This window comes from Pristis pectinata, chromosome 14, assembly GCF_009764475.1.
Source record: "Pristis pectinata isolate sPriPec2 chromosome 14, sPriPec2.1.pri, whole genome shotgun sequence".
Classification (NCBI taxonomy): Eukaryota; Metazoa; Chordata; class Chondrichthyes; order Rhinopristiformes; family Pristidae; genus Pristis; species Pristis pectinata.
Window position 1 is genome coordinate 6,021,854 of NC_067418.1, and position 19,052 is coordinate 6,040,905.

Here is a 19,052-nt window from a genome sequence, read left to right on the forward strand (position 1 = left end):
ATGTTGCCGGGTCTTCAGGAGTTGAGTTACAGGGAAAGATTGAACAAGTTAGGACTTTATTCCTTGGAGCATAAAAGAATGAGGGTAGATTTGATAGAGGTTTACAAAATTATGAGGGGCATAGACAGAGTTAATGCGAATAGGCTCTTTCCACCTAGATTAGGAGAGATAAGTACAACAGGACATGGCTTTAGGGTGAAAGGGGAAAGGTTTAGGGGGAACATTAGGGGGAACCTCTTCACTCAAAGAGTGGTGGGAGTGTGGAATGGGCTGCCATCTGATGTACTAAATGCGGGCTCACTCTTAAGTTTTATGAATAAATTGGATAGATACATGGACGGGAGAGGCCTGGAGGGTTATGGACTGGGTGCAGGTAAATGGGACTAGCGGAATAAAATTTTGGCACAGACTAGAAGGGCTGAATGCCCTGTTTTCTGTGCTGTAGTGTTCTATGGTTCTATGGTATAAGGGAACTGTCTTACCACAGTGGGATAGAAGCTGTCCTTGATCCTGGTGGTACGTGCCCTCAGGCTCCTGTATCTGCTGCCTGATGGGAGAGGAGAGAAGAGAGAATGTCCTGGGTGGGTGGATCCTGCGCAGATGAACAGTAATATATTGGCCACTGGACTTGCAAATTGGGACTGTGGGAGACGTGACAACAGAGAAGTCCATTGCCGGTATAACCAGAATCTTAATGGCTTGTATAAAATAGCTTGTGGGTAATAAATTACTGATTGTTACAGCCGACTGAAAAAGACTTGGATTTTTATAGCACCCCCACCATCTTCTGAAGTGCTTAACACAGAACAAAGTAGTTTTGAAGTGTGGTCACTTGTAATGTGGGAAACTGCAAACAGCAAGATTCCAGCATTGTGATTGTGTCCGGCTAATTAAAGATAAAATAAGATATCTTTATTAGTCATATGTACATCGAAACACACAGTGAAATATACCTTTTGCATAGAATGTTCTGGGGGCCGCCCGTAGAATTGGTTGAAACAATGTTGACCAATGGATCGGTATTGGTACCAGGACTCTGTGAGAGCATTCCTGTACTTTCTGGGAGCGGTGTGATAGAACACCATGCAGACCCTAAGGGGCACCCAAGAAAATAGGAGCAGGAGTAGGCCACACAGCCCTTCAAGCCTACCCTGTCACTCAATTGGTATTGGTATTGGTTACCGAGGTACAGTGAAAAACTTGTCTTGCGTACCGATTGTACAGGTCAATTCATTACACAGTGCAGTTACATTGGGTTAGTACAGAGTGCATTGATGTAGTACAAGTAAAAACAATAACAATACAGAGTAAAGTGTCACAGCTACAGAGAGAGTGCAGTGCAATAAGGTGCAAGGTCACAACAAGGTAGATCGTGAGGTCAGAGTCCATCTCATCGTATAAGGGAACCGTTCAATAGTCTTATCACAGTGGGGTAGAAGCTGTCCTTAAGTCTGGTGGTACGTGCCCTCAGGCTCCTGTATCTTCTACCTGATGGAAGAGGAGAGAAGGGAGAATGTCCCGGGTGAGTGGGGTCTTTGATTATGCTGGCTGCTTCACCAAGACAACGAGAGGTAAAGACAGAGTCCAAGGAGGGGAGGCTGGTGTCCGTGATGCGCTGGGCTGTGTCCACAACTCTCTGCAGCTTCTTGTGGTCTTGGGCAGAGCAGTTGCCGTACCAAGCCGTGATGCATCCAGATAGGATGCTTTCTATGGTGCATCGATCTCTCCCTAAATATATCCAGTGATCCGGCCTCCACTGCCTTCGGGGGCCGAGAATTCCAGAGATTCACCCCCCTCTGAGAGGAAAAATTTGATGCAGTGTTCAACATCTCATCCCAAAGATGGGATCTCTGGCAGGGAGTTTCCTCTCTCTCTCATGTCCTCCAGTCCTACGTCACTCCAAGATCTCTCCTCTTCTGTTGCTCATCTCTTGCGCATCCCTGAATTTAATAAGATTTCTTTATTGGTCACATGTACATAGAAACACACAGTGAAATGCATCTTTTTGCGTAGAGTGTTCTGGGGGCCGCCCGCAAGTGTCGCCATGCTTCTGGTGCCAACATAGCATGCCCACAACTTCCTAACCCGTACGTCTTTGTAATGTGGGAGGAAACCGGAGCACCCAGAGGAAACCCACACAGACATGGGGAGAACGTACAAACTCCTTACAGACAGTGGCCAGAATTGAACCCGGGTCGCTGGCGCTGTAAAGCATTACGCTAACCGCTACACTGCCGTGCCTGCCCAAGTTCACCATTTGGATTCATTCACCATGGATTGGAAAGGTTCAGAAGGTTATGGACCAAACGCTGGCAAATGGGACAGCTTGGATGGGGCATCTTGGTCGGTATGGACCAGTTGGGCCAAAGGGCCTGTTTCCGGGCTGTATGACTCTATGACGATCGATCAAGCTCTGGTTTATTGTTGCCACAGGCATACATACACAGAATATAAATGCCAGCATTTTGCTGCAGCAGCACAGTACATAACAAATGTAAGTTAACATAAACTTAAATTAACATTAATTATACATAAGTTACACAAAATCCAAAATAAACCTAATGATATTAGTGCAAGATTGAGAGAGAGAGAAAGAAATCTAGTTCAAGGTAGTGTCAGGGTGCCTTTGCTTGTCTGGAATTCCTTCTCTGAACCTCACTGCCTCTCTTTCCTCCATTAAGAAGTTTTACAGTGCTGACTGCTCTAACCAAGCTCTAGAACACCTGTTAAACGAGCATCCCAGGACCCTGGAAGCGCCACAGTCTTTGAAGCACTTGTTGAAATGTCCTTACTGCAAGGAGTTACTGGGCAGTTAGAAATAAATCTCCCCAGATGATCTTTTCAAATCCACAAAAGTCAACAAAAACAGATCAGTCGGATTAGTACATCAGCTGCTGTGAAGCTTTAATGCTCAGGATGAAGTTGAGCACTGCCAATATACAATAACGTCATACATCATGGAAACAGGCCATCCATGCCAACCGAGATGCCCATCTAAGCCAGTCCCTGCCCGCGTTTGGCCCATATCCCTCCAAACCTTTCCTATCCACCTGTCTGAATGCCTTTTAGATGTTGTTAATGTACCTACTTCAACCACTTCCTCTGGCAGCTCGTTCCATATACTGACCACACTCTGTGTGGGAAAAGTTGCCCTTCAAGTTCCTATTAAATCTCTCCCCTCTCACCTTACAGCTAGACCCTTGATTCCCCCAGCCTGGGAAAAAGACTGTGTGCATTCACCCTATCTAGGCCCCTCATGATTTTATACACCTCTATAAGATCACCCTTGTTCTCCTACGCTCCAATGAATAAAGTCCTCGCCTGTCCGACCTCTCTCCATAACTTAGTCCCTCGAGTTCTCAAGATTGTAAGGAACTCCCAGGCAATGAACAGGTGAATCCCCTGGGCAATTGGGTATGAATTGATGCACTGATGACAAAACAGTTCAGAATGTGGAGAACTGAATTTTGAAGCAACCCCTTTCCTCCCTTTCAGTTCTCACTGGTCGTCAAAGGTCAGAAGCAAGAAACCTTCAGAATCTGAGCTGAACGGATGAAGGCTGAAGGGTGTGCCCAATGACATGGGCAGCACAGTGGCACAGCTGGTAGAGCCCCCGCCTCACAGCGCCAGAGACCCAGGTTCAATCCTGATCTCAGATGCTGCCTGTGTGGAGTTTGCACGTTCTCCTAGTGACCACGTGGGTTTCCTCTGGGTGCTCTGATTCCCTCCCACATCCCAACAACGTGCGGGTTGGTAGGTTAATTGGCTGCTGTAAATTGTCCTGAGTGTGTAGGTGAGGGGTAGAATCTGGGGGGAGTTGAGGGGAATGTGGGCAGAATTAAAAAATGGGACTCATGTTGGTCTACATTAGGACGAATGTAGGACTAATGCAGGCACGGTAGTGTAGCGGTTAGCATAACGCTTTACAGCGCCAGCGACCTGGGTTCAAATCCAGCCGCTGTCTGTAAGGAGTTTGTACGTTATCCCTGTGTCTGCGTGGGTTTCCTTTGGGTTCTCCAGTTTCCTCCCACATTCCGAAGACGTACGGGTTAGGAAGTTGTGGGCATGCTATGTTGGCGCCGGAAGCGTGGCGACACTTGTGGGCTGCCCCCCAGAACACTCTATGCCAAGTGATGTGTTTCAATGTACATGTGTGTTTCAATGTATATGTGACTAATAAAGATATCTTATAAAAAAATCTTATAAATGCTGGCTGAAGGTCAGCAATGGACTCAGTGGGCCGAAGGGCGTTTCTCTGTGCTGTTCCTCTGCTGTGTTGGAATTGCACCACTTCAGGTCGGCTGATGGGTTCAGACCTTCTCCAGCCACTGATGAAATAAACCAGTGCCCCTCTCTGCCAATCTAATTACAAGGTTGTAATGTATTTCAGACTGACAGATACATTGTGACCTTGACGAAAAGTTTTGATTGGTGCTTGTGTAGGAATCCACAGTTGATCGTGTCTCACAAGCCTGATAGGGTTCTTTGAGGAGGTGACCAGGCAGATTGATGAGGGTAGTGCAGTGAATGTGGTCTACATGGATTTTAGTAAGTCATTTGATAAGGTTCCACATGGTAGGCTTCTTCAGAAGGTCAGAGGGCATGGGATCCAGGGAAGCTTGACTGTGTGGATTCAGAATTGGCTTGCCTGTAGAAAGCAGAGGGTTCTGGTGGAGGGAGTGCATTCAGATTGGAGGGCTGTGACTAGCGGCGTCCCACAAGGATCGGTTCTGGGACCTCTGCTTTTCGTGATTTTTATTAATAATTTGGATGATGGGGTAGAAGGGTGGGTTGGCAAGTTTGCAGATGACACAAAGGTTGGTGGTGTTGTGGATCGTGCGGAGGGCTGTCGAAGATTGCAGAGAGACATTGATAGGATGCAGAGCTGGGCTAAGGAGTGGCAGATGGAGTTCAATCCGGAGAAATGTGAGGTGGTACACTTTGGAAGAACAAACTCCAAGGCAGAGTACAAAGTTAATGGCAGGATTCTGGGCAGTGTGGAGGAGCAGAGGGATCTGGAGGTTCATATCCACAGATCCCTGAAAGTTGCCTCACAGGTAGATAGGGTAGTTAAGAAAGCTTATGGGATGTTTGTATTCATAAGTCATGGGATCGAATTTAAGAGCTGTGAGGTAATGATGCAGCTCGACAAAACTCTGGTTAGACCACACTTGGAGTACTGTGTCCAGTCCTGGCCGCCTCATTATAGGAAGGATGTGGAAGCATTGAAAAGGGTGCAGAGGAGATTTACCAGGATGCTGCCTGGTTTAGAGAGTATGCATTATGAGGAGAGACTAAGGGAGCTAGGGCTTTACCCTTTGGAGAGAAGGAGGATGAGAGGAGACATGATAGAGGTGTACAAAATATTAAGAGGAATAGATAGAGTGGACAGCCAGCGCCTCTTTCCCAGGGCACCAATGATCAATACAAGAGGGCATGGCTTTAAAGTAATGGGTGGGAAGTTCAAGGGGGATATCAGAGGAAGGTTTTTTTACCCAGAGAGTGGTTGGGGCATGGAATGCGCTGTCTGGGGCGGTGGTGGAGGCAGGTACATTGGTCAAATTCAAGAGATTACTAGATAAGCATCTGGAGGAATTTAAAATAGAGGGATATGTGGGAGGAAGGGGTTAGATAGTCTTAGACGAGGTTTAAAGGTCAGCACAGCATTATGCGCTGAAGGGCCTGTATTGTGCTGTACTGTTCTATGGTTCTATGGTATATCTCATAATCTCAGTCCCAGTGAAAAAGGATTTTTCAAATAATGTCCCATTTTATTAATCCAGCACTGCTGACAACAAGCCCTCTGAAGGCCACCGTTTCCTTCTGGCAAGTATTTTACTTGCTGTCACAAAAATATCATTTCTAGAAGTCATTGTGCAGAGCACCAGGCCCTGAGGCAGGCTAGGGATGAGGCAAGCGAGGTTTTGCATTCCTAATAAGGTTGAGTCTGGTAGCTAGTGCTCAAAGAGAGTCATTCAGCACAGAAATAGATCCTGTCACTCACTGGGTCTACACTGACCATCAAGGACCCTTCTATTCCCATTTTATTCTCCTCACAAAGAGTCATACAGCACGGAAACAGGCCGTTCAGCCCAACTCGTCCATGCCAACCCTGGTGCCCACCAAGCTAGTCCCGTTAGTCCCCATTTGGCCTATATCCCTCAAAACCCCTCCTAGCCATGTACTTGTCCAAATGTCTTTTAAATGTTGTCGTTGTGCCTGCCTCAACCTCTGGCAGCTCTTTCCATATACCCACCATCCTCTGCGTGAAGAAGTTGCCCCTCAGGTGCCTTTTAAGTCTTTCCCCTCTCACCTTAAACCTATGCCCTCTAGTTTTTAGTTCCCCTTCTCTGGAAAGGAGACTGTGTGCATTCACTCTATCTATGTCCCTCATGATTTTAGACCCCTCTCTAAGATCACCCTCAATCTCCTACGTTCCAAAGAATAAAGACCTAGCCTGCCCAACCTCTCCTTATAACTCAGGTCCTCAAGTCCTGGCAGCATCCTCATAAATCTTCTCTGTACTCTTTACAGTTTAGTTATCTCTTTCCTATAACAGAGTAACCAAAACTGTGGAAATACTCCCAGTGTGGTATTTTTTTGGTATTGGTATTGGTTTATTATTGTCACTTGCACTGAGGTACAGTGAAAAACTTGTTTTACAAATTGATCGTACAGGTCAATTCATTACACAGTGCAGTTACATTGAGTTAGTACAGAGTGCATTGATCTAGTACAGGTAAAAACAATAACCGTACAGAGTAAAGTGTCACAGCTACAGAGAAAGTGCAGTGCAATAAGGTGCAAGGTCACAACAAGGTAGGTCGTGAGGTCAGAGTCCATCTCATTGTATAAGGGAACCGTTCAATAGTCTTATCACAGTGGGATAGAAGCTGTCCTTAAGTCTGGTGGTACGTGCCCTCAGGCTCCTGTATCTCCTACCCAATGGAAGAGGAGAGAAGAGGAAATGTCCCGGGTGGGTGGGGTCTTTGATTATGCTGGCTGCTACACCAAGACAACAAGAGGTAAAGACAGAGTCCAAGGAGGGGAGGCTGGTGTCCTTGATGAGCTGGGCTGTGTCCACAGCTCTCTGCAGCTTCTTGTGGTCCTGGGCAGAGCAGTTGCTGTACCAAGCTGTGATACATCCAGATAGGATGCTTTCTATGGTGCATCAGTAAAAGTTAGTGAGAGTCAAAGGGGACAAACCAAATTTCTTTAGCATCCTGAGGAAGTAGAGGTGCTGGTGAGCTTTCTTGGCCATGGCATCTACGTGATTTGACCAGGACAGGCTGTCGGTTTCACCGACATCTTGTTCAACTGCAACATAACATCCCAACTCCTATATTCAGTGCCCTGACTGATGGAGGCCTACGTGCCAAGCACCTTCTTCACCACTTTGTCCACCTGTGCTGCCACTTTCAGTGAACTGTCCACTTGTACTCCTGGGTCTCTCTGTCCCACAACACTCCCCAGGGCCCAACCATTCACTGACTAAGTCCTGCACCGGTTTGACTTCCTGAAATGCAACGCCCGAATTGAAAGCCATTTGCCATTCTTCGGCCCACCTACCCAGCTGACCAAGATCCACCCGTAATTTTTGATAACGTTCTTCATTGTCTAGGATGCCACCTCTTTGCAGATCCCTCCTCAACTATCTCCCATCTGCAAATCCCGCCGAACTCCCCCCAGATTCTACCACTCACCCCCACACCATGGGAAATTTACAGTGACCAATTAACCTACCAAACTGCATGCTGTTGGGATGTGGTTTTCGGGGGAGCACTCTCATCTGTCCCATTCCCCCTTTCCCTACTCCCCTGTACCCCTTACAACTTATTCTCCTCACAGATGCCCGTCACCTCTTCTTTGATTTTTTTTATTCTTTTTGCGATTAACATCCACTGCAGGGCAACTTACAGTGGCCAACTAACCTACCATTATGCCTTTGGGACGTGGCAGGGAACTAGAACACACCTGTGGTCACAGGAAGAATGTGCAAACTCCACATAGACAACATCGGTGGTCAGGATCGAACCTGGGTTCCCGCAGCATTACCTGCTGCAACGCCCAAGCTGCCTTGTCCCGTGTACAGGGATTCAAAGAAGATGGGTTTAACTGAATTTGTTGCACCCACCTGACTTCTGTCATGTTTGGTCTATTTTGAGTTAAATCTGTTCTTGCTGCAGGTCTGGCTAAAATAGAAAGGAAGAGAAGGTTCTGCTGCAGAGTGAGAGTGTGGTAGTTGATAGGAGGCTTGTGCAGGCAGGTTACAGTAGTATCATCGGTAGTATCTGCATGAGGTGCTGCCTCAAGAAGGCAACGCCTATCATCAAAGATCTCCACCATCCCGGCCATGCCATCTTGGCATCTATGGCTTCCACGTCTTTCCTGTAGTGAGGCGACCAGAACTGAACACAGTTCTCCAAGTGGGGTAGACTGTAGAGATCTGTAGAAATTTGTAAGAGTCTTTGGTGACGTACCGAATCTCCTCAAACTCCTAGCGAAGTAGAGCTGCTGGCGTGTCTTCTTCGTGATTGCATCAGTGTGTTGGGCCCAGGATAGATCCTCTGAGATGTTGATGCCCAGGAACTTGAAGCTGCTCACCCTTTCCACCGCTGACCCCTCAATGAGGACTGGTGTGTGTTCTCCTGATTTCCCCTTCCTGAAGTCCACAATCAGTTCCTTGGTCTTGCTGACGTTGAGTGCTGGGTTGTTGTCGCAACACCACTCAACCAGCCGATCTCTCTCGCTCCTGTATGCCTCCTCGTCGCTATCAAGTGTCTGTGGTGCTGCCGCAAGTAAGTTTTCCATTGCACCTGTGTGTACATGTACTTGTGCGTGTGACAATAAACTCGACTTTGACTTTGACTTTGACGACAGGGTTCCATTCTGGAGAACTGTCCGTAACCCGAGGGAAATGAACAAGATCAGTGTGTGGGAGAGGATCACAGGAACATCCGTGAGGGGAGAGCGAGGAGGCGCAGGAAGAGCGGCCGGCAGCTGGCCTCACTGACTCAGCGAGTGAGTCTGCTCAGCGCTCCCTGCTCTGCTCCACCCAGCCCCCGATTGTTGCAGCTCAGGGGGAGGGGAGGGGAGGGGAGAGAAGGCAGGCAGAAGTGCCCCGTTCCCACCCGGCAAATCCATCCCCATCCATCCCACCACTCTCCCAAATACTCACTCGTACGTATGGGGTGCCCATAAGTTGGGCATTCCCAGTATAGAGCACAGAACAAGTGTGAACTACTTGAATGACTGATGTGCCGAGATATCCCAGTGCAGTTTCCTGGAGCATAATCGAATAAAAGTCGGTGTTCAGCCATGTGAGGAAGTCGGAATAGATGTCGGAGCAGATGTCCAGAAGCTTGGTCGAAGAGGTAAGCTGTAAGAGGGAGGTAGAGTGAGAGAATCCCAGAGCCTGGGGCTCAGGCAGCTGAAAGCACGGGTGTGGACGGTGGAGCGGTGAACATCAGGGTGAGTGAGAGGTCAGGACCGGAGGAGATCCCAGAGAGTTATAGAACATTGCAGCGCAGTACAGGCCCTTCGGCCCACAATGTTGTGCCGATATCTTATCCTGCTCTAAGATCTATCTAACCCTTCCCTCCCACATGTTAACTCTTCCCTCCCATTTCTCTATCATTCATGTGGCTGATATAGAGCTGCAGATGGGGAAAAGGGGGCAAATGGGACTGGCTTAGATGGGCAACTTGGTCGGCATGGGCAGGTTGGGCCGAAGGGCCCGTTTCTGTGCTGTATGACGCTGACCCACAGGGAGATGTCAGATTGAGGTGTTGTTTAATGGAGACACAAGAGACTGCAGATCTGGAGTAACATGCAATCTGCTGGAGGAGCTCACCGGGTCGAGCAGCATCTGTGGGAGGAAAGGAATTGTCAACGTTTCGGGTTGAAACCTTGCTTCAGGACAACTGCTCGACCCGCTGAGTTCCTCCAGCAAATTGTTGCTCGAACTGTTGTTGTTTAACCCTGGGACCAGCGGAGGGGTTAACGAGTGCAGCAGCAAAGGATGGATGGGATTGGGCGCAAGTTCAAACACAGATTGGATGAGCTCCAGTTGGCGAAGAAGAGGCAGGTGGTGCAGAGTAAGCAGGCACCAGGTGGGCCAAATGGCCTTTAAGATTTTATTTAATTCTGTACAACAACAAGGAGGTAAACCTAGGCTGTGAACTCTATTGCATGGGCACGCTACAACACAAAGCTGAGTGTGGTTGCGGGTATCTTAGCCTTCAGTTTGTTTGCAGTTTCTACATATGTTGTATTGCTATTGGCAAGAGTCAAACTCAAAGTCGAATTTATTGTCATATGCACAAGTACTTGTATGTACAGGTGCAATGAAAAACTTACTTCACGGACACACAGCATCAGATAAACAACATTCACAAGAAAAAGCATAAATTAATACAAAATTATACAAGAAAGAGCACAATTAGAACATTTGGCCAGGATACCCCTGTCTCTGAGTGACAGTGGAAAGCAGCAGAGATGGTTTGGGTAGTCATAGAAATGCCCCTTGTGAGTAATTGCCAAGGAAGGAGCATTTAATCACGGTAGTGTAGCGGTTAGCGTAACGCTATTACAGCGCCAGCGACCCGGGTTCAATCCTGGCCGCTGTCTGTAAGGAGTTTGTACGTTCTCCCCATGTCTACGTGGGTTTCCTCCGGGTGCTCCCACATTCCAAAGACGTACGGGTTAGGACGTTGTGGGCATGCTATGTTGGCGCCGGAAGCGTGGCAACACTCGCGGGCTGCCCCCAGAACACTCGACGCAAAAAAGATGCATTTCACTGTGTGTTTCGATGTACATGTGACTAATAAAGAAATCTCATTTTAATGCCTGCATTCCACCTGATTTCCCAGGGTTTCCAGAGACTGATTTCATGTCATGTGTCAGTGATAATAAATCTGATTCTAATTGATTAGGAACCACCCCAGATCTCACCCCATGTAAACAAGTTTTCTTTGGGTGAAATGACCTTCATTGTTTTCTGTTGCCCGGCAACCTGTTGAAAAGATGTCGCGTGGCCCAGTGTGTCAGCTGCCTCTCCCGTTCCAGCCCCATGTGATCTCTTTTGTTTCATCCACTGCAGGACACACTGAACAACAACTCGTTTGGCAAAAAGTACAGCTGGCAGGAAAAAGTGTCGCGATCGACCTCCCCGCTCAAGACAGGTAGGTGTGCCCGCAGTGCAGGCTCCCTGAAGTTGCTCGTTGCAGAGCTGAACCCATTTAAGTCAAAGATCTTCAGCCAAGTCACTGATCCGGTAAGATTCCAGCGAATGTTGAATTGAAGGGCTGGTTTTAAAGAGAAAATATCTGTCATTGGGAGCTACAACTGTAGCCTTCAATGGGGTAAAATCTCCCCGGTGTACTGAGCTGTATCAGGAGAGAGTTTGGTAAAGGAGGGAGGGGTAGAGGGAAACAGCAGGGCAGTTCTGTGAATTTCCAATGCTGGGGTGAAGGCAGGGCCACTACTAGTGGAGTGAACGGTGACGGTGATGTGCAGGAGGCCAGATTCGGAGAGATCTTGGAAGGTTTGCAGGGCTCCCAGGGCACCAATGCTCAATACAAGAGGACATGGCTTTAAAGTAATGGGTGGGAAGTTCAAGGGAGATATCAGAGGAAGGTTTTTTACCCAGAGAGTGGTTGGGGCATGGAATGCGCTGCCTGGGACGGTGGTGGAGGCAGGAACATTGGTCAAATTCAAGAGATTGCTAGATAAGCACATGGAGGAATTTAAAATAGAGGGATACATGGGAGGAAGGGGTTAGATAGTCTTAGGTGAGGTTTAAAGGTCGGCACAACATTGTGGTCTGAAGGGCCTATATTGTGCTGTACTGTTCTATGTTCTATATTGGACGAGGTCACGGTGATGGAGGTGGGCGGGGGGTGGGGGTATCGCACAAGGTTTCGAAGATGAGGGTGGGGACTGTGGTGCTGAGGGTTTGCAGGACTGGAAGCTTGTGTCGCTTGGGTGAGAGTGGGGTGACGGGTCAGCTGGTATTGGTGTGATGGGTGGGGTGGAGCTTAACCCACTGCTGCTAGCGGGGTGGGGGAGTGGGGTTGGGGGAAGGGTAGGGGTTGGGGGAAGGGGAGGGGGCAGGGGCGGGGCTGCGGGAGGGGAGCGGGTGGGTTTGGGGGGTAGGAAGCAGGGGTGGGGTCGGAGGAGGGACATCAGGAGGAAGGTGTGAAAAGAGTTGGGGGTCACCGAGGGGAAGAGGGGGTTGGGTGGGCAAGAGGGGGCAGACAGGCTGCAATCTGGAGCGACATTCAATCTGCTCAGTGGGTCGAGCAGCATCTGTTGGGGGGGGGGGGGTGGAGGGAGGTGGAGGGAGGGCGAGAATAGCTGACGTTCTGGGTCCAGAATCAGGATGCAGGAAATGCTGTGGGTAATGGATCCTTTCTTCTGTCTAAAGTACAATGAACTCTGGACTTAGTGAGCAACAGAGTACAAGTTACAAGAAGCAGTAGTTCGCCCTCTGGAGCCTCACTCTCCCCGCTGTGTTGCTCTGCCCTCTGTCACTCCATTCTCGGCACACCTCCGGTGTCAGCTCTATGTCCCACATAAACCACTTCAAAAGTGTACTCCAACCTCCTGGTTCCCTTAGTAGCTGTGTAATGAATTGACCTGTATGATCAGTTTGTAAGACAAGCTTTTCACTGTACCTCGGTACAAGCGACAATAATAAACCAATACCAATAACTTGGCACAGAATGAAATCCAGTGAGATGGTAGCAGGGTTCAAAATACTGGTATTGGTTTATTATTGTCACTTGTACCGAGGTACAGTGAAAAACTTGCCTTGCACACCGATCGTACAGATCAATTCATTACACAGTGCAGTTAGAACATAGAACATAGTAAAACTACAGCACAATTCAGGCCCTTCAGTCCACAAAGTTGTGCCGAACATGTCCCTACCCTAGAAATTACTAGGCTTACCCATAGCCCTCTATTTTTCTCAGCTCCATGTACCTATCCAACAGTTTCTTAAAAGACCCTATCGTATCCGCCTCCACCACCGTTGCTGGCAGCACATTCCACGCACTCACCACTCTGAGTAAAAAACTTACCCCTGACATCTCCTCCATACCTGCTCCCCAGCGCCTTAAACCTATGTCCTCTTGTGGCCACCATTTCAGCCCTGGGGAAAAGCCTCTGACTATCTACCCGATCAATACCTCTCATCATCTTATACACCTCTATCAGGTCCCCCCTCATCTTCCATCGCTCCAAGGAGAAAAGGCCGAGTTCCCTCAACCTGCTTTCATAAGGCATGCTCCGCATTCCAGGCAGCATCCTTGTAAATCTCCTCTGCACCCTTTCTATGGCTTCCACATCCTTCCTGTAGTGAGGTGACCAGAACTGAGCACAGTACTCCAAGTGGGGTCTGACCAGGGACCTACATAGATGCAACAATACCTCTTGGCTCCTAAATTCAATTCCATGATTGATGAAGGACAATACACCATATGCCTTCTTAACCACAGAGTCAACCTGCACAGCTGCTTTGAGCGTCCTTTGGACTCGGACCCCAAAATCCCTCTGATCCTCCACACTGCCAAGAGTCTTACCATTAATACTATATTCCGCCAACATATTTGACCTACCAAAATGAAGCACTTCACACTTATCTGGGTTGAGCTGCATCTGCCACTTCTCAGCCCATTGAGTTAGTACAGAGTACATTGAGGTAGTACAGGTAAAAACAATAACAGTACAGAGTAAAGTGTCACAGCTACAGAGAAAGTGCAGTGCAATGAGGTGCAAGGGATCGTGAGGTCCGAGGCCATCTCATTGTATAAGGGAACCATTCAATAGTCTTATCACAGCGGGGTAGAAGGTGTCCTTAAGTCTGGTGGTACGTGCCTTCAGGCTCCTGTATCTTCTACCTGATGGGAGAGGAGAGAAGAGAGAATGACCCGGGTGGGTGGGGTCTTTGATTATGCTGGCTGCTTCACCAAGACAGTGAGAGGTAAAGACAGAGTCCAAGGAGTGGAGGCTGGTGTCTGTGATACGCTGGGCTGTGTCCACAACTCTCTGCAGTTTCTTGCAGTCCTGGGCAGAGCAGTTGCCGTACTAAGCCGTGATGCATCTGGATAGGATGCTTTCTATGGTGCATCGATAAAATAGGGTTATGCCCAGGGAACCGAGCTTCTCAAGTGACACTGGCAAGTGGTACAGTTCAGCAACCGTAACAGCGTCCCCATCGCCCGCTTCTCCTACCCCGTTCCTCTTCAACCCCGTCCCTCCTCCCTTCGCCCTTTTCTTGAGTGGAAGAAATAGAAAAAGGAGACAATTTTCGATATGGTGAGCATTGGAAGACGTTCACTTCTTGTAATGCGAGTTGTAAAGTCATCCAGCACGGAAATAGTCCCTTTGGCCCTACTAGTCCATGCCGACTGTGTTGCCCGGCGAGCTGGTCCCATCTGCCCGCCTTTGGCCCATAGCCCTCTAAACGTTTCCTATCCATGTATTTATCTAGATGGCTTTTAAATGTTGCTAATGTGCCCGCCTCAATCACTATTTCTGGCAGCTCGTTCCAAATACTCACCACCCTTTGTGTGAAGAAGCTGCCCTTGATGTCCCTTTTAAATCTCTCGCCTCTGATCTTAAACCTCTGCCCTCTTGTTTTTAGGACCCCTTCCCTGGGAAAAAGACTGTGTGCTTTCACTCTGTCTATACCCCTCGTGATCTTCTATACCTCTATCAGGTCACCTCTCAATCTCCTATGTTCCAGGGAACATAATCCAAGTCTACGTAACCTCTCCCTGTAACTCAGGCCCGCCAAGTCCGGGCAACGTCCTGGTAAATCTTTTCAGCACTCTTTCTAGTTCAATAACATCTTTCCTATAACAGGGTGACCAAAACTCTACACAATACATGCAGGTACAGCAAGCAATTAGGAAGGCAAATGGCTTATTGGCCTTTACTGTAAGAGGATTTCAGTACATGAGTAAAGATCTCTTACTGAAATGATGCAGGGTCCATATCTGGGGTGCTATATACAGGTCTGGTTCCCCCTCTCGAAGGAAAGATGTACATGTAATAAGGGGTACAGCAAAGGTTTGTCCAATTAGTTCCTGGGATAGTGGGTTTGTCCTGTGATAAGAGATCAAGTGGACCGGGACAACATTGTACTGATGTTAGAAGAATGAGAGGTGATTTTATTAAAACATGGAAGGTTCTGAGGGGACTCAACAGGGGAGATGCAGAGTTAGTGTTTCCCTGGCTGGGGTGTCCTGTCATAAAATGAGGTGTTGGCCATTCACAACTCCATTGAGAGGAAGTTTCTTCACCCAGAGGGTGGTGAGTCATTGGAGGTCTCTGCCTGTGAGAATTGTGGAGGTTCAGTCACTGAGTGCACTCAAGGCAGAGGTCAGTAGACTTTCAGAGACATAGGAGACTGCAGATGCTGGAATCTGGAGCAACACACAAGACGCTGGAGGAACTCAGCAGGTCAGGTAGCATCTGTGGAGGGAAATAGACAGTCAACAGTTTGGGTTGGACTCTTCATTTGGACTCAGTCGAAATGGAACAGTCCTGATGAAGGATCTCAACCCGAAACGTCGACTGTTCATTTCCCTCCATAGACGCTGCCTGACTTGTTGAGTTCCTCCAGCATTTTGTGGGTTGCGATAGATTTTTGGACGTTGAAGGAATCAAGGGATGTAGAGTTAGTGCAAGAAAGTGGTGCTGACGTAAAAGAACGGCTGGGACCTTACTGAATGGTGGTGCAAGCTCGAGGGGTTGAGTGGCCTACTGCTTCTGTCCTCTCCTCCTCCCCATCGTGCTTCCATCTTCTCGTCCATCCCTCTATCCTCCCCACTTCCCCCACAATTTGTCGTACTCCTTCATAAAACCATGACAAACGGAAGCAGGAGTATACTAATTGACCTCGTCAGCTGGCTCCACCTTCCAGGGAGATCGTGGCTGATCCAGTCTCAGCCCCAGTTCCTGCTCTTTGTCCAAGTCCATGAATACTTTGCTTCAGTGTTCACTTGAGACCTTGAGGATGGTGTATGACAGGCTGATACGTTAGGGCACGTCGACGTGAGGAAAGAAGATGTGCTGGAACTTCTGAAAAACATTAAGATAGATAAGTCACCGGGGCTGGACGGAATATATCCAAGGTTACAATGGGAAGTGAGGGAAGAGATTGCTGCACCTTTGGCGGTGATCTTTGCATCCTCACTGGCCACAGGAGTAGTGCCGGATGATTGGAGGGTGAACAAATGTTGTTCCTTTGTTTAAGAAAGGGAGTAGGGATAACCCTGGGAATTACAGACCAGTGAGTCTTACTTCAGTGGTGGGCAAATTACGGGAGAAGATTCTTAGAGACAGGATTTATGGGCATTTGGAGAAGTATAGGCTGATTAGGGACAGTCAGCATGGCTTTGTGAGGGGCAGGTCGTGCCTCACGAGCCTGATTGAATTCTTTGAGGATGTGACAAAGCACATTGATGGAGGTCGAGCAGTGGATGTGGTGTACGTGAATTTTAGTAAGGTGTTTGATAAGGTTCCTCATGGAAGGCTTATTCAGAAAGTCAGGAGGCATGGGATCCAGGGAAACTTGGTTGTGTAGATTCAGAATTGGCTCGTCCATAGAAGAGCGTGGTGGTAGATGGAGCGTATTCTGCCTGGAGGTCGGTGACCAGTGGTATTCCGCAGGGATCTGTTCTGGGACCCCTGCTCTTTGTGATTTTTACAAATGACTTGGATGAGGATGTGGAAGGGTGGGTTAGTAAGTTTACAGATGACACGAAGGTTGGTGGTGTTGTGGATAGTGTAGAAGGTTGCTGTAGATTACAACAGGACATTGATAGAATGCAGAGCTGGGCTGAGAAGTGGCAGATGGAGTTCAACCCGGAGAAGTGTGAAGTGATCCACTTTGGAAGATCGAATTTGAAGGCAGAATACAAGGTTAATGGCAGGACTCTTATCAGTGTGGAGGAACAGAGGGATCTTGGGGTCCACGTCCACTGATCCCTCAAGGTTGCCACACAGGCGATAGGTTGTTAAGAAGGCGTATGGATTGTTGGCCTTCATTAGTCGGGGTACTGAGTTCAAGGACCGCTAGGTGATGTCGCAGCTCTATAGAACTCTGGTTAGACCACACTTGGAGTATTGTGTTCACTTCTGGTTGCCTCATTGTAGAAAGGATGTGGAAGCTTTAGAGAGGGTGCAGATGAGATTTACCAGGATGCTGCCTGGATTGGAGAGCATGTCTTATGAGGATAGGTTGAACGAGCTCGGGCTTTTCTCTTTGGAGAGGAGGATGAGAGGTGACTCGATTGAGGTGTACAAGATGATAAGAGGCATAGATTGAGTGGACAGTCAGAGACTTTTCCCAGGGCGACAATGGCTAACACGAGGGGATATAATTTTAAGGTGATTGGAGGAAGATATAAGGGGGATGTCAGGGGTACGTTTTTTACACAGAGAGTGGTGGGTGCATGGAACGCACTGCTGGCAGAGGTTGTGGGGCCAGATACATTAGGGACATTTAAGAGACTCTTAGATAGACACATGAATGATAGAGAAATGGAGGGCTATGTGGGACGGAAGGGTTAGATAGATCTTAGAGCAGGATAAAATGTCAGCACAACATCATGGGCCGAAGGGCCTGTACTGTGCTGTAATGTTCTATGTTCTACAAATCCCTTCATTCCCTTGTCTAAATGTTCATCAGTCTCTGCCTTGCATACACTCAGTGACTCCAGCCGAACATCTCCTTGGGAGAGAGAATTCCAGAGTCACAACCCTCTGAGAGAGAAGTTCCTCCCCGCTCCTGTTGTAAATGGGCAACGCCTTATGCCTTCCTGTTTTAGATGTTCCCACTCAGAGAAACACCCCCTCACCATACATCGTCAGAATTTTGTATGGTTCAAACTATCACTCATTCTTCTGCACTTCAATGTCTACAAGCACTATCTGCTCAACTTTTGATTGTGTGTTAACCCCTTCTTACCAGGAATCAATCTACTGAACCTTGCTGGCACTGCTTCCAATGTAAATATACCTTTAGCTAAATATGGAGACGAAAATCATGCAGTTCTCCAGGTGTGGTCTCGCCCACTATCTTGATCAAATCTTTCTTTTGTACTCCGCTGGAGAGAGTCCAGAGGAGATTAACTGGGATATTGCCGAGATTGGAGGACTTTAGTTATGCGGAGAGGCTGGATAGGCTGGGACTGTTTTCCCTGGAGCGAGGGAGGCTGAGGGGTGAACTGATAGAAGTGTGTAAGATTATGAGAGGCATAGATAGGGTAGATAGTTAAAATCTATTCCCATGGTAGGGCTATCAAAAACCACAGGGCAGAGTTTTAAAGTGAGAGGTAGGAGTTTTAAAGATGATTTGAGGGGTAAGTTTTTTTTATATAGAGTGGTTGATATCTGGAACGCGTTCCCAGAGGAGATGGTGAAATCATTGGTATTGGTTTATTATTGTCACTTGTACGAAGGTACAGTGAAAAGCTTGTCTTACAACCCAATTGTACAGGTCAATTCATTACACAGTGCAGTTACATTGGGTTAGTACAGAGTGCATTGATGTAGTACAGGTAGAAACAATAACAGTACAGAGTAAAGTGTCACAGCTACAGAGAAAGTGCAGTGCAATAAGGTGCAAGGTCACAACAAGGTAGATCGTGAGGTCATAGTCCATCTCATTGTATAAGGGAACCGTTCAATAGTCTAATCACAGTGGGGTAGAAGCTGTAAGAGGCGTTTAGAGAGCCACTTAAGTAGGCAAGGCATAGAAGGATATGGTCCTAATGTGGGCAAGTAGATTTAGTGTAGGTGGGCAAAATGGTCAACATGGACATGGTAGGTTGAAGGACCTGTTTCCATGCTATGAGTCCTTTTATCTTGCAATAAAGACCAGTCTTCCAAATTATTATCTGTACCTGCATACCAAGTCTTTGTGTTTCGTGTATTAGGACACCAGGTTCCTCAACATTTTATAGTTTCACCTTTCAAAGAAAAAACACTCTTGCTTTTTTATTCTTCCTTCCAAAGTGGTTTAACCTCACTTGTTC

At 47.8% G+C, this 19,052-nt stretch overlaps 1 protein-coding gene across 4 annotated transcripts in view; it reads left to right on the forward strand.

Annotated features, from left to right (window-relative positions):
* The window catches only part of mapk8ip1b (mitogen-activated protein kinase 8 interacting protein 1b), a 198,029-nt gene that overhangs the window by 122,617 nt on the left and 56,360 nt on the right, over positions 1–19,052 (forward strand). For all 4 annotated transcript variants that reach the window (XM_052028808.1, XM_052028806.1, XM_052028807.1 and 1 more), the window contains exon 4: positions 11,102–11,183. In XM_052028808.1, coding sequence (XP_051884768.1) covers positions 11,102–11,183 — 82 coding nt within the window. The remainder of the gene's footprint in view (positions 1–11,101; positions 11,184–19,052) is intronic.